At 41.8% G+C, this 14,825-nt stretch overlaps 1 protein-coding gene across 1 annotated transcript in view; it reads right to left on the reverse strand.

Moving 5' to 3' along the window:
• Positions 1–11,087, reverse strand: part of ENO4 (enolase 4) — a 33,370-nt gene extending 22,283 nt beyond the window's left edge. The window contains exons 1-4 of the mRNA XM_077821892.1: positions 10,932–11,087; positions 5,954–6,082; positions 2,931–3,121; positions 606–751 (exon numbers count right to left, since the gene is read on the reverse strand). Of these exons, the coding sequence (XP_077678018.1) occupies positions 606–751; positions 2,931–3,121; positions 5,954–6,082; positions 10,932–11,087 (622 nt within the window). The remainder of the gene's footprint in view (positions 1–605; positions 752–2,930; positions 3,122–5,953; positions 6,083–10,931) is intronic.
• Between the last annotated feature and the right edge of the window lie 3,738 nt (positions 11,088–14,825).

Consider the following 14,825-nt stretch of genomic DNA (forward strand, 5'->3'; position numbering starts at 1 on the left):
CTTAGTCATTTTTATTCTTTCTGCTTCTCCTCTCTACACTGCCTCACTGTCTGATTCCCTCTTTTCACAGATCCCTCCCCTTTCCTCTGTATTCTGTTTGCCTTCTCACCTCCATTCTTCCCCCTTTCTGTGTTCCCCAATTTCTCTTCTCTTCCCCCATTGTTTCTTCTCCCCATCTTCATTCCACTCACATTTTCCTGCTTATTCCTATGGTTCCCACTTCCTCCCCCATAATTTTCATCCACATCCTCCTCCATTCTCATTCCCAGGATGAAGAGTGGACCCCCTCTCCCCCCAACTAGGCCAATCACAACCTGGAAAGAGGCTCCATTACACTATCCCATGTGGCTGACTGAGCATGCTTTGTTCTCTTCTCCCCGTTCCCCAAGCTTTGCAGTGGAGATGACTTATTCTCATTGCTGACTGATGCTCTGGTAGAGAGGAACTGCAGCTAGTGGCCAGGAAGGAGGTCTGGGATCCTGCTACAAAATCACGATAGAGAAGCACTGCTACCTTTCAGTGCCCATGGGGAGCTACAGAAGGAATGCTAGCATCTTTATTGATACCTATTTTGCACGAAATATTAGAAGAAAATCAACTGAAACCTAATTTGACTCCTTTTTTTTTGGCAGATGGTGTTACAGCTGATAAAGCTGGAACGCATGCAGGTGCAGAAATTGCTGCTTCTTGTTCTTCCCTTTCAATTTCCTTTCTTTCTTTTTCTTCTTCTACCTTCTTTGCAAAGTATTCACTGATGGGAAAAGAAAAGGCATAATGATTAGTTGCTTAAGAATATTATTAGGTAGATGAGGAGCAGGTATGGGCTAGTGGGAAAAGCACATGCTGGGAAATGAATTAAGATCTATTCATGGTTCTGCTGCTGACGCCTCATGTGAACCTGAGAAAGTCAATAAACTTCTTTGTGCCTCGGTCTAGCCATCTCTAAAATAGGTTTAATAATAGACGTCACAAAGGGATGTTATAAGGCTTAATAGATATGTACTTTGAAAACTCGGGACAGAAGTAACAGAACGGCAAAGTATACATATTCAAATGAGGACGGCAATGCTGTTTAGTAATTAAACCTCATTTTTCAGCTATTTCAAATCCTATTGAATTGAAACTCAGAGGAGATGGCTTAGTGGTCTAAACAACCAGCTTGAAGTGCAAAAACTCCTTCAAACTCAGCAAGGTTGACTCAGCTCTTTATCCTTCCACGGTAAATAACGTGAGCTCTATACAGAGAAGACCCTCAAAAGGAAGACTTATTTGCTTTGCACGGATATTAAAAATCCCATGGCACTTCCCCAAATTGTCAGAATTTGGCCTAATTTGCTTATCCAAAAGGTCATCTTTCTCTAGAGTTGAGCTCTGGTTATATGGCTGCTTCTTTAGAATTGGCTGTATTTTAGTTGTTTGTATACAATGGAAGCAACATATAGAGTGAAATTTACCCCAGTGCTGTAGGAATAAGGCCATATAAGTGGTAAATCAATGGTTTTGTTCAGACTCCCATCAATTAGATGAATTTCATCCATAGTGAAGCTTTACTCCACTAAGCAAGTTCCACAGAGCTAATTTTCTTGGAATGCAACAGTTTATACCGGTCAGGTATATGATATACTCCATTCCAACAAGTAAAAAGGAAGTCCTGGCTACTAGTCTTCCAGCAGCTGCTCCTGTTAGAAAGCTGATCCCTTCCAAGAGGTAGCTGCCAGTAACTCTTACAACTGCAGAGGATGAAGAGAGGTCATACCACCATTCCCAGAGTGAAGAGCAGTCAATCTTTAACCAACTAGGCCCTTTCCTATTAAAGTGAGACTCCATTCATAAAGAAGGTTTTTGGTGAAGAAAAAAAATCAGTTTATAGTATGATCTGGGATGAAAAATGTTATATATTGTACATGTAAAATATTATTAGACAATTCCCAAGCCAAACATCAATTTTATTTTTTTTTAAAACTGTTCAACTAAATCTGTGGGGTTTTTGATACTAGGAAAATCAAAACACCTTTTGGGGCACTTCAGGTGCTTTTTCAAATACGTTAGCCTATAATTTTTCTTACCAAAGACCAGATAAATGTATTATAAATGGAAAAGTATTACCATTCTCCACGGCTTCATAATTTCTCTAAGATCAGAAGAAGTTTGTATGGAAAAATGCAAATGAACTTGATTACAGAATAGGTATTTTTCAAGGAAGCTTAAAACAAAAATCAGAAACTTAAAACAGAAACAAAAGGAGGTTGATAATGATCCCAAGGTAAGAGCCTTAGCTATCCTCTCAGAGTGGCCTATTTTGAAAGAGTACTCCATCAAAACCAGAGATTTGTAAATACACTACGTGGGAAATTAATCTCGGTGCTGAGGTCCCATTGAAGGCCTTTCACATCACTTATGTCCTGCAGGCCACTAGAGGCAGTGGCTGAGCTGCTGGCTGAGGAAGATTCCAACCCAAGATCCATGAGCTGCTGAGGGAAAGACCACTGGATCAGTACTAACTCATACTGAAATCAATGGAAACACTCCCATTGACTTCAATGGGCATTGGATCAGTTCCTTACATAGATCCAATGTGGGGACTGTGGCTGATATTCTAGGTCATAAGTCCAAAAGTAGGGTGTGTGTGGTGTGTGTTAGAGGTGTATTCCTAACTCCCATCTTTGTATTTCTGCACAATGCTGGTTTATTTGGATTTTGTACAGGCTGGGATGAACTTCATATTATATAAAAATATACAGCAATGGAAATAATATAGTGCAAGGCTTCTAGTGGCAATAATATCCCAGAAATATTGTGTCGAAAGAATTAGGAACAACATTAGAAAAAATATTGAGATTTTGCACAAATTATTTTATTTGCAACACAATTATTTGCAAGAATTTGTTTTACTACAGTAAAAATCAGTGAAAAAAATATGCAAGACCTACCCAAGCAGCTCATCAACTTTACACTGGTCAGCAGGTTGCAGGTCTCTGAGCATTTCATTCAGTGATCCATTTACCCATTCCAGGGCTCTATTAATAGAGTCATTTCTTTCTTTCTCATCAGCATCAATTGCTTCAGGTGAAGCATTTTCAAGGATTTCAGAATGAGAAGAGACCACAATGGAACAAATGCTCTGCAAAATTAATGTGAAAAGCTTACAAACTGTTCAATTTCTAACTTTGAAACGACACTTTAAAAGATTAAAAAGATATAGGCTTAAACATAGCCCCCCTCCCCAGGAACTTAATTGATCCCATAATTGAAGCTTTTTCTTGGTTTCTCGTACTTCTGCACTTACAGCTTTCCAGCTAAGATTCTCAAACCATTTATGAATATTACTTATGTGTTAATTCTCCTGTCACATAATTTTTATACTCATTTTAAAGGATGGTAAAGTAAGGTTCAGAGTGATTTAGTGACTGGCCCAAAATAAGGCTCTGAGCCTGCAGTTCTGATCAATGGCAACAGAATTTACACCTACATGGTGTCTCAATCCAATCCCAATTCAGTGAGGCTCTGCATGGAGATAGGGATCAGATTTCAGAATCTGGACCTAAAACAGTGACAGCACCAGGAATAGAACCCAGGAGTCCTAATTTGTGTTTTAACCACTAGAATTCAAGCTTACTCAGAGCTCTTCTTCAGGTCTGCTGAAGTATGAACATCTCTGTGTAAGTTAGTGTTTTTCCAGATCTTTTGGCAATAGAAATTCTTTACAAATATTACTGACAATAGATTGCCAAATGTACAACACAAAATTAAAAAAAGATGACCATAGGTAACTTTAAAAAAAAAAAAATCAAAACTCTGCATCCATTTCCTCTTCTGAAATAAGCATCTGTCAAAATAAGTTTCATAAGTGTTATTTACCTGGCAATATTTTAGGAAGATGTGCCTATAAATTACATTAAAAACTGAGGGTGAATGACAGTATCAAAAAAGTATAAATGCTGGTGAATCATGGTTAAGGATATAATTCTGTCACAGACGTAATGGAGTCTGTGACTTTCCGGGATCTCCATGACTCCTTTTGGGGCAGAGCTAGAGCAGCTGTCAGCCCCGGAGCCACCGGAACAGCAGCCCCCAGAATAGCTGGCGGTCGGCCAGCCCCAGGCATGCTGGAGCAGCAGTCCCCGGCCCACTGGAGCAGCAGCTGGGACTGGGTCAGCCCCTGTGGGGCTGGATCAGCAGTGGTCAGCCCCGGCTGCAGGAGCAGGAGCAGCAGCAGGGTTGGAGCAGCGGAAAGCCCCAGCAGCACTGTTTGTCCCCCTTTATCCACCCAGGTACTTTTAGTAAAAGTCTGGGACAGGTCGTGGGCTTCCATGAATTTTTGTTTATTGCCGCCAACCTGTCCCTGACTTTTTCGAAAAATACCAGTGACAGAATCTTAACCTTATTCATGGTACAAAAGCTGTCTACTGTTGCAGTGAAAAGTGTCATATAATGACAATGTGACCTTTCAAATGAACTCTATTTTGATCAGTCACTAACTACTGTGCATCCTTTACAGATTTCCTAAGGATGATTGCATTAAGGATGTTAGACAAAATGAACCTTAAATACTTTTCATACTGGATTTAAAAAAAAAAATACATAAATTGTCTACTTTTCTGAGCATTTTCAATGAAGTAAATCATAGCTCTACTTCAAGGAGAGTGTAAGTAGCTACCATCTGCAGTGAAGCAGAGAGACAAGGTGGGTGAGGTAATATATTTTATTGGACCAACTTCTCTTGGTGAAAGAGAGACGCTTTTAAACTTTCACAGAGCTTTTCTTCAGTTCTGGGAGTGTCACAGCAAATATAAGATGGAATCGGTTGTTTAGCATAAGTAGTTAACACATGTTTCAATGGACTATTCAAGGTGAAGGGTCTATTAACATCCCTCCATTCATGGGGGGAAGGGAGAAGAAAAAGTAGCTTGGGGGTAGGGGGTTGTTAGTGGGTTATAGATTGTTATAATAAGCCATAAATCCAGTGTCTCTATTCAGCCATCTAGGGAACAACCTTGGATGCTAATGAGGAATAATGCTAATGTGAGGGGAACACAGAACTAGTCTTGAATTTCTGGAACACACAACAATATTTTTGAATGAAGTGAAACGTACACTGCCCTAAACTCGCAGCATGAAAACCTGTTTATTGACATGAACTGTGTTAAGACTAGACTGCATGCTTTTTTTCTGAAATATAGTAGTGTAATAGGAATAAAAAGATATGTAGCTCAGAACATACGAATGAAAATAAATGTATAGTAAAAAAAAAAAAATGCTTATACAAGCAGAGCTATCTCCAAGAACAGGGATAGTTCTAAAGCCCTGATCCTGCAAACACATATATGTATATGTTTAAGCACGAGTAATTCTATTGACTTCAGTAGGACTACTGAGCACATAAGTGTGTGTTTGCAGGACTGGAGCCTCATCTAGCAAATTACCAGTGTAAGAAGACTGAGAAAGGTGCCATTGAGACATTTTAAAGAAAGAAAAGCAAGACACAAAACTCATGTTATGTAGGGAGAATGAGTTAAATTAGGGTCCAAGTCTGACAAATGCTAAAAGCTATCTCCTGCCACCCTTGGAGTCAAGAGGAGTTTTTGCTTATGGCTGCTATGACTATAAGAGGACAGTTTTTGTGAGACAAGGACCCGGGTACAATTATATGACAAACAACAACATACATGAATGTAATATCAGATGTGGGTCACAAATTAAAATATAAACAAAGCATTATTATTCTAAAAACAGCTAATACTGTATAATAGTCAGGGGTAGGGCAATGTAGTCAATTTTCACCAGAGTTTTGCTACTTCTGACTTACAAAAGTAATTCATTCAGGAACTTGATCCACATTTAACTCCTCCATTTTGTCTCATTAATTAAAATAACCCATCATTAACAATGGTGGAGATGAGCATCTCTGTAATGTCCTGTTAGGATATATAACAAAATAAGATGTAGCTCATACCTTCTCATGGTTTTTAACTGTGCAAAATATTTCCACTTCTAATGTTGGTCGACCAACTCCATCAAGGACCTTCCTTCCAATTAATTTGCATATTACTGGAGGTTTTGAAAATTTAGAGAAGTAGTTAGCCTTGAAGAAGAGAGAGAGTTTGATTAAAAAAATCAATTTCTGTGTAAATAAGTCTTTCATTTTATGTTACCATTAAATCCATCCTTGGGTAAATCTATTTTTGTGCCTTGGTATTCATCAGGATACTTCAGTATTCCTATTCCTATGCTGCGTGCTTAAGAGCCACTCTAGGACCTGGGTTTATACTTACTGCTTACAACCTATATAGTACTATTCATTTCTATTCAGGTTCATATTGTGACAGATATTACAGCCCCATGCCATATATCTGAGGACTATTGTATTACATTTATGAATAGTTTATGTATGATTGTGTCCTACTCCATGGGGGAGGGATACCACAGCTTCTCCAGAAATTTAAAAACAGTAGGAGCTGACTACTCCTAGGATTATATGCAACTCCAAGACATACTGCCCCCTAGGATAGTTTGCATATACTGCTTTAGGCTTGGTTTTCTAGAGACTAGGAAACAAAGAAAGGGTTTTTGGTAGAAAAGAATGAGCTTGAATTCACCTGTGACCTCTCTTTTGATTCAACAAATGGACAGGACCATAGATCCTAGGGGGGGACCAACCCTTAAGGGAGGAGTTGGAAGAATGTTGACCTATCTGGACCTCCTAAGACTGACGGATGATTTCTGGTATGTTTATTAATAAGCATGTCAGAACTTTCATTGTTTTTTTATGTTTTCTCTCTGATGCTTTTACCCTAAGAATAAATGTGCTCTGAGAAAAAGCTGCATGATAACTTGTAATTAGGCTTGGCAGGATTCAATTTCAATCAGTAACGGTCAGTAAACATCCATTTCAGCTGACACACTGCAATCGACTGAAAAAATATCAGTTGGTACCAGACAGAGTATCTGTAGGGATTTGGTGTCACTGGCCCTGCAGCAGTGCAGGGAGCCCTCTGCAAACCTGCTGCCATGGGAGTGAGTAAGCTGGTGCTAGCCAGCGGGGAGGCCACTCCACTGCTGAATGCCTCCGTGGCAGTACAGGGAGCCCTCAATAGCGCTTGTGGCACCGGAGTGTTAAGAGACTCTGTTCTGCCCTGCCAGGAACGCAGCCTCCCCGACACTTTGTGCCTGCAGGGATTGGGTGTCACCAGCCCTTCAGCTCTGTTGTCACTGTAGTGAGGGAGCAGGGCCATGACAACAGAGCTGCAGATGGCTTCCCGCATGGCTGCATGACTGGTGACACCTGATCCCTGCAGGCTGTGCAGGGGAGGCTGTGGTTATCCTGGTCTAGAGAAGCAGAGACCACCAGCCAGAACTGCAAAGATGAGGATGAGCCCCCAGCTATAGGGGAGGCCATTCTGCTGCCAAACAGTTCCTGCTCAGGAACAGCTCCCACACTTCTGGCTGGTGGGTGGGTGGGTGAGTGAGTGGGGTTGGTGACATCCAATACCTGCAGACATAAGGTACAGAGAAGGATATGGTCCTGGCGTGGAGGAGTTGTCCCCGGACATGGTGGTGGCTCTGTCCCTGGGTGACAACTCCACCTCATGGCCCTAGTCTGGCCTGAGCTCTGCTTTCCCTCACCAGGACCCCAACCTTCCCTCCACCTTGTGCCTGCAGGGATCCAGTGCCACTGGCCCCTCAACTATGCAGGGAGCCCTCTGCAGCTCTGCTCTCATGGCTCCATTCACTCACACACTAACCAAGAGGGTGGGAGCCATTCCCAAGCAGGAACTGTTCAGCAGCGGGGTAGCCTCCCCGTGGCTGGGGCTCATGCTCCTCCTTACCAGTCCTGGCTGGGAGTCTCTGCTCCAAATGCAGGGGGCCAGAACAACTGAAGCTTACCCCGAATGTTCCACCCTGGGGTCTTTGGCCCCTCAGCTTCACAAGGACCTCCTACATCCCCACTGTCAGCATTGCCCTAATCTGAACACTACCCCACACAGCTGTAAAAAATAAAAATAGTTAAATAAAAAGAATTCCTAAAAATGCAAACTGATCATCAAAAAATCATAAATAAAAAACGATAATCCACAATTAGAAAAAAATAAACATTTAATTCTGCAAAGCCTACTTGTAACTGCTGGCAATCCACTGTTCATAGCCCTCAGAAAGAAAGAAAGAACAATGCATAGGTGCTAGCTGTTAGACCCAATGGCTTGCTGAGGATATCACAATGTTTGGCAGGGGGGGTGTGCATCCTTAAAGCTCCTGGTCAGAAGGGTGTGGAACATGGGTCCCTGCCCAGAGACAGGTGATGGATGTAAGACTGGGCATTCCTAGAGTGGACCATTGAGGAGGAATACAGGTGCAGTTACTCTTAAAACTGACACACAAAATAAGCCCCTCACTGCCTCACGGCAGTTGCTGATGTTGCAGGTGTAGGGCACTCTGTCCTTGAATAAGCCATCTAAAAAAGACTGTACCTGTCTGTCTCTAGAAGGCAGAGGAGAGAGCCTAATCAGGAACAACTGCTAAAGCCATTTCGAGGATGACTCACAGGATCTGGTCTTAAAGGAGCATTAAATATCCTGTGATACTTAACTCTTGTCTCTCTCATCAACAGAAGTTGGTCCAATATTACCTCACCCACCTTATCACTTTTGCCTCCATAATATAATTAGAGAAATAATATTTCTAAGTTTACAGAGAAGGCAACTGAGAGATCTGACTTCAAGAAAGAGGATATTGAAAAAAGGATTGTTTCTGAATGCTTCTCTTGGCATGATGTCAAAAGCTGACTTGGTCAAGATGCCACAGAGGAATCATTAGTTATTTACAGTTGAGTTTCATCTGTGTTAATGTGGTAAATGCCCAAGAAGGAAAAGACAAGACGAAGAACTAAACCTTGTGGAAACAACGAGGAGTACTTGTGGCACCTTAGAGACTAACAAATTTATTTGGGCATAAGCTTTTGTGGGCTAAAACACACTTCATCAGATGCATGGAGTGGAAAATAGAGTAGGCAGATATATCTACACAATACATGAAAAGATGGGAGTTGCCTTACCAAGTGGGGCAGTCAGCTCTAACGAGACAATTCAATTAAAGTGGAAGTGGGCTATTATCAACAGGAGGAAAAAAATCACATTTGTAGTGGTAATCAGGGTGGCTCATTTCAAACAGTTGATAGGAAGGTGTGAGTAACAGTAGGGGGAAATTAGCATAGGGAAATTAGTTTTTAGTTTTTGAAGTGACCCATCCACTCCCAGTCTTCATTCAGGCCTAATTTGATGATGTCCAGTTTACAAATTAATTCCAGTTCTGCAGTTTCTCGTTGGAGTCTGTTTTTGAAGTTTTTTTGTTGAAGAATTGCTACTTTTAAGTCTGTTATTGAGTGTCCAGAGAGATTGAAGTGTTCTCTGACTGTTTTTTGAATTTTATAATTCTTGACGTCCTATTTGTGTCCATTTATTCTTTTGGGAGGTACTCCTCGTTGTTTTTGCTGATACAGACTAACACGGCTACCACCCTAAATCTTGTGGGTTTCTAAAGAGAGCTGGTCTTAGCAAAGAAGAGGAACCATCACCAGATCCAGAGAGTGATTTGTGAGGTAGGAAGTGAACCATAACAGGTGGAAACTAGAAACACCAGTGTAACTGTGGATGCAATCCTGGTGAATAGAGTGGTACATAGTATGGAAAGCTGCAGTGAGGAGGCAGAGGCATATCTAACTAACAAGTATCATTAAAAAAAAATCAACTATCACAAGCATGATAGAATTTTGTTTGATTTACCTTCTTTCCAGTAAAACATAATCTGGAACTAGTGATCACACCTTATCATGGAGAGTAATGAAACTTGAGGTCAACATGGAACAATGCAATGAATAATGCTTGAGATGTAAGACTTCATTATCATAGAGACATTCGTGTAGGAGGAAGCATTGGAAGGCAATCTTTTTAAAACAGCTTTCTAAAGTATGGTGTTGGCCATTCCACTATTATAAGGAGTGGATATTTTATTGGCCACACTAGTTCCAGTGTCTGACTCTGCTGCTGGCTGAACAGCAAAGGGGAAAGCTCGCCTTATTCTTATCCATTTCACCTAAGCCCACAGGGATCTGAATACCAATAGCAGCGTGAAAACTAACCAGACTCCCTTTATCTTCATTCTTCTGATGCTTGGCAGAGGTCTGCACAATAGTTGTGGCTGTAGGAGCATCAGCCTACAGTCTCAGAAGAAAATACTTTGCAATCTCTTGTTAGTTCAATCGAGCTAGCTTAAAATGATTGAATAGCTTTGTTAAGGGGCCATCTAATACTGTCGTTCCAGCAGTGACAAACCCAAGCATTCAAAAATCATGGCCCAGGCCTCACACTGTGACATTGTTTTCAAATCTGTTTTAAGTTAAATAAAAGGAAGGGCCATTTTGTCCTCTGATTTCTGGGCTGCGAGGGTGCAGGTTAGGTCTCATGATTAAGCTTTGCTCCACAACCAGAAGAGCTAATAACTCTTTTGATGGAATCTGAAATTGTCACCTAATCCCGAGAATCCAGGAGCTGGGTCTTTATGAAAAATAGCAAAGAGCTGAGCCTGGTGATAACGTCATGCAAGCTGGTACCCTTAGGCTCGAGCAGCATCTCAGGGGAAGGTCAGTCAGGTGGAGCGCCCACTGGGTGATGCCACAGGAGGCTGGGCACCCCCAGGCCCACCTGCCTCACCCCACTGCCCCTGCTGGGGCGGGAGGGGAGGGGCGAGCCTCGTTCTCACTCCCTCCTGCACCTGAGCAAAGCTCCTACCCTCAACCTTACTCCGCTCACTTTCCATTTGCGCGGGGGATTATGGGATCTGTCGGGGGGAGGGGGGCAGAGAGCGGTAGTGCAGCGCCTGCGCATTAGCCACCCCCCCCAGTCCGGCGCTTGCACACTGGCCCCCCCGCCGGTAGGTACCAGATGGCCGTAGAGGTCGGCGGGACGCAGGTAGAACGTGGCGTTGAGCGCCTCCTCCAGCCGTTGCGGGACCTCGTTGCTCCGATAATACTCGGCCGCCTGGTGCCTGAGTTCGAGGAGGTTCCGCCGCAGCTCCCGTTCCCCGCCGGGCTCCATGGGGCTGAGAAGGGGGCGGCGGCTGCTAGGAGACGGAGCGCGTTCCCTCAGCGCCGACTTCTCGCGCGACCGCTGCCGCGGAGGCGGTTGCCTTGCGCGCGCCCTCTGCGAGGAGTCGGGGGATCAGACCCCTCCCCCACGCTCTCCCCGCCCTCAGCCTGGCAGCCGGGACTCCTGGGTTCTCTCCCCGCCTCCGCCAGTGAGCTGCTGTGTGACCCTGGGCAAGTCGCCTACCGTCCCTTCAGCTTTTCCCAGGAGCCAGACGGGGAAGAGGGTATTTGCTCTTCTGAGGGTGACCAGAGAGCAAGTGTGAAAGATCGGGACGGGGGCTGGGGGAATAATAGGAGCTTATTATAAGAAAAAGACCTAAAAATCGGGACTGACCCTATAAAATGGGGACATCTGGTCACCCTAGCTCTTCCTTATCAGTGGCCTTTGGGCTACAGCTGACTAGCACATAGAGATGGCAGGTGCCATGGCTGTGTGAACAGCTGGGACTTAATGAAGATGATTGGAATTGCCCTGGCTATGAACTCCCACGGTGCTTTGGTTAGCGAGTCAGATGTTTAGGACTCCTCTTTTTCAAGGTGGAGGGTCCACACTTTCTCTTAGACGCTTCCAGGGGTTGGTTATGATCTTTAATGCTAGACACTTTCAAGTGAGTTCCCTTGTGTAGTAAAAGAGTCTTTGAACAACAAAATTGCACAAGATTAACATCCTGAAAGAGAGAGACATTATAGTGTGTGAAATAATCTAGTGAGGACAAAGCTGCCAAGCGCCCCAGTAACTTTACTTCTGCTTTTAAAAATCCTTTACATTCCATGAAAAAAGAAACATTTCACAGCCTGAATGATCATTTGTAGTCTACAATTTCTCACCAACAAACTTTCACTTTGTTGCCTGGTTCGCAGGTAATTTTGTTGAAGTAACTGAAAATGGAGATACTTAAAATGCTATTAGCTGCACACTTCCTCTGTTCTAAAACCACTAGACCTTGCTCATTGTATGTTCACTTCTCTGGGGTGGGTGGTAATGAAGAAAAATCCCTACAGTTATTTCCCTTTGCCTTTAAAATATCACAGTGCTTCTCTGAAGACATAATCCCTCTTCCTATGTCTACTTTTTCAGAAGAATCTTCTGAACCGACCCCAGGCATTCCTTAAAGAAGGTGCCCAGGGGAGATCTATGTGGATTTTCCCACTTTCACAGTCTAACAAATTGAAAATACAGTTCCTCAAACTTAGTTTCAGATTACTAAAATGTTAATTTCTTGCCTTGTGCCTTTTTATAAGGGTGTAAATAAAGCATTGGTGTGATTAAAGCCCCCAATCATCTTCTGAGGCTACCTATGATAGGAAAAAAGATCTCAAAGATTTCATTCAAACACAGCTGGTTAACTTTAGGGAATAGAAAGCAGTTTTAACAATTATTGGTTCTTACTGAATAACCCATTTGAAATAATAGTAAAAATTCTCTTAGAAATATTTATCATTTTAGTTTACTGATTAAAAATTAACATGACATGTATTTTCTTTCTTCCCTTGTATTTTCAATTAACACTGATAGTAGTTGCAGGTATGTTGTAAAAGGAGGATTTATTCTATGATCCTGCCTATTATTGTGTAGTTAACTGATTAATAAAGCCATTTCATGCTATCAGTGATGCCTGTGCAACCCTATTATTGTCAGTAGGCTTGCACTGGTGTAATTAATGGGGACTCAGTAAACAGCTGTGTTAATTGAAAAGAATTCAACTCTTTCTCTTAGCTTTGTTGAATCTACCATGCTAAGAGAAGTAAAACACTTGTAAGTAAGTAAAAAAACTTGTATTTCTTACTAAAGTAAACAGACAGGACTAAATATCTGCGAGGAAAAGATCAGTTGAGGATAGAGATGTCACTTGTACAAATTTGTGCTCTGATATATGACTATGTACAAATGGCACCTCCTTTCTCAGTAGGATTTGAGTGGTGGTATATCATGGATGAATTTAGCCTATTGAAGCTAACTGGATTGCACACCTATAACTGAGGAGGAATTTGGGCAACTGTTAAAATTGTCATTATTGTATTTCCATACATCACAGTTCTTTCTTGGTCTTCCATAATTAGAAGTTCAAATTTCTGTAATTTAAAAAATATTTTAAGGATTAAAATTACAGAAACACACATTGTAAATTTGCCATCAGTACTGCAGTGTGTAAAAATCTATTTACATTACAACAAAGTATATGCCTTAGTAAACAGGTTTCAGAGTAACAGCCGTGTTAGTCTGTATTCGCAAAAAGAAAAGGAGTCCTTGTGGCACCTTAGAGACTAACCAATTTATTTGAGCATGAGCTTTCGTGAGCTACAGCTCACTTCATCAGATACATACCGTGGAAACTGCAGCAGACTTTATATATACACAGAGAATATGAAACAATACCTCCTCCCACCCCACTGTCCTGCTGGTAATAGCTTATCTAAAGTAATCGTCAGGTTAGGCCATTTCCAGCACAAATCCAGGTTTTCTCACCCTCCACCCCCCCACACAAATTCACTCTCCTGCTGGTGATAGCCCATCCAAAGTGACAACTCTTTACACAATGACAGGTTTCAGAGTAACAGCCGTGTTAGTCTGTATTCGCAAAAAGAAATGGAGTACTTGTGGCACCTTAGAGACTAACCAATTTATTTGAGCATGAGCTTTCGTGAGCTATAGCTCACTTTGTGTATGATAATGAAGTTAGGCCATTTCCTGCACAAATCCAGGTTCTCTCACTCCCTCACCCCCCTCCAAAAACCCACCCCCATACACACACAGACTCACTCTCCTGCTGGTAATAGCTCGTCCAAACTGACCACTCTCCAAGTTTAAATCCAAGTTAAACCAGAACATCTGGGGGGGTGGGGGGAGGAAAAAACAAGAGGAAATAGGCTACCTTGCATAATGACTTAGCCACTCCCAGTCTCTATTTAAGCCTAAATTAATAGTATCCAATTTGCAAATGAATTCCAATTCAGCAGTTTCTCGCTGGAGTCTGGATTTGAAGTTTTTTTGTTTTAAGATAGCGACCTTCATGTCTGTGATTGCGTGACCAGAGAGATTGAAGTGTTCTCCGACTGGTTTATGAATGTTATAATTCTTGACATCTGATTTGTGTTAAAAAGTTCACAGACTGGATAACTTCTTTTTGAGTATGTATAGCAGTGAAGGGATGCGGTGCAATTTATTTCTCTTAGACCATCTTCAGTGTCTAAATAATAGTCTAATAGGATCATCAGGTTTCCTCATATATATCATAATTTCAGAAGAATACTAAAAATATTTTTCTCTTTATATTTCAGAAATTGATTGCATCATTTACATCTTTACCAAATGCCTAATACAGATAAAGAGGATGTATTTATATATTTGTATCATAGTGAAATCATAGGTTTCAGAGTAACAGCCATGTTAGTCTGTATTCGCAAAAAGAAAAGGAGTACTTGTGGCACCTTAGAGACTAACCAATTTATTTGAGCATAAGCTTTCGTGAGCTACAGCTCACTTCATCGGATGCATACTGTGGAAAGTATAGAAGATCTTTTATACACACAAAGCATGAAAAAATACCTTCCCCCACCCCACTCTCCTGCTGGCAATAGCTTATCTAAAGTAATCACTCTCCTTACAAGCTTATGCTCAAATACATTGGTTAGTCTCTAAGGTGCCACAAGGACTCCTTTTCTTTTTGCGAATGCAGACTTACACGGC

Source organism: Eretmochelys imbricata, chromosome 7 (assembly GCF_965152235.1).
Source record: "Eretmochelys imbricata isolate rEreImb1 chromosome 7, rEreImb1.hap1, whole genome shotgun sequence".
Taxonomy (NCBI): domain Eukaryota; kingdom Metazoa; phylum Chordata; order Testudines; family Cheloniidae; genus Eretmochelys; species Eretmochelys imbricata.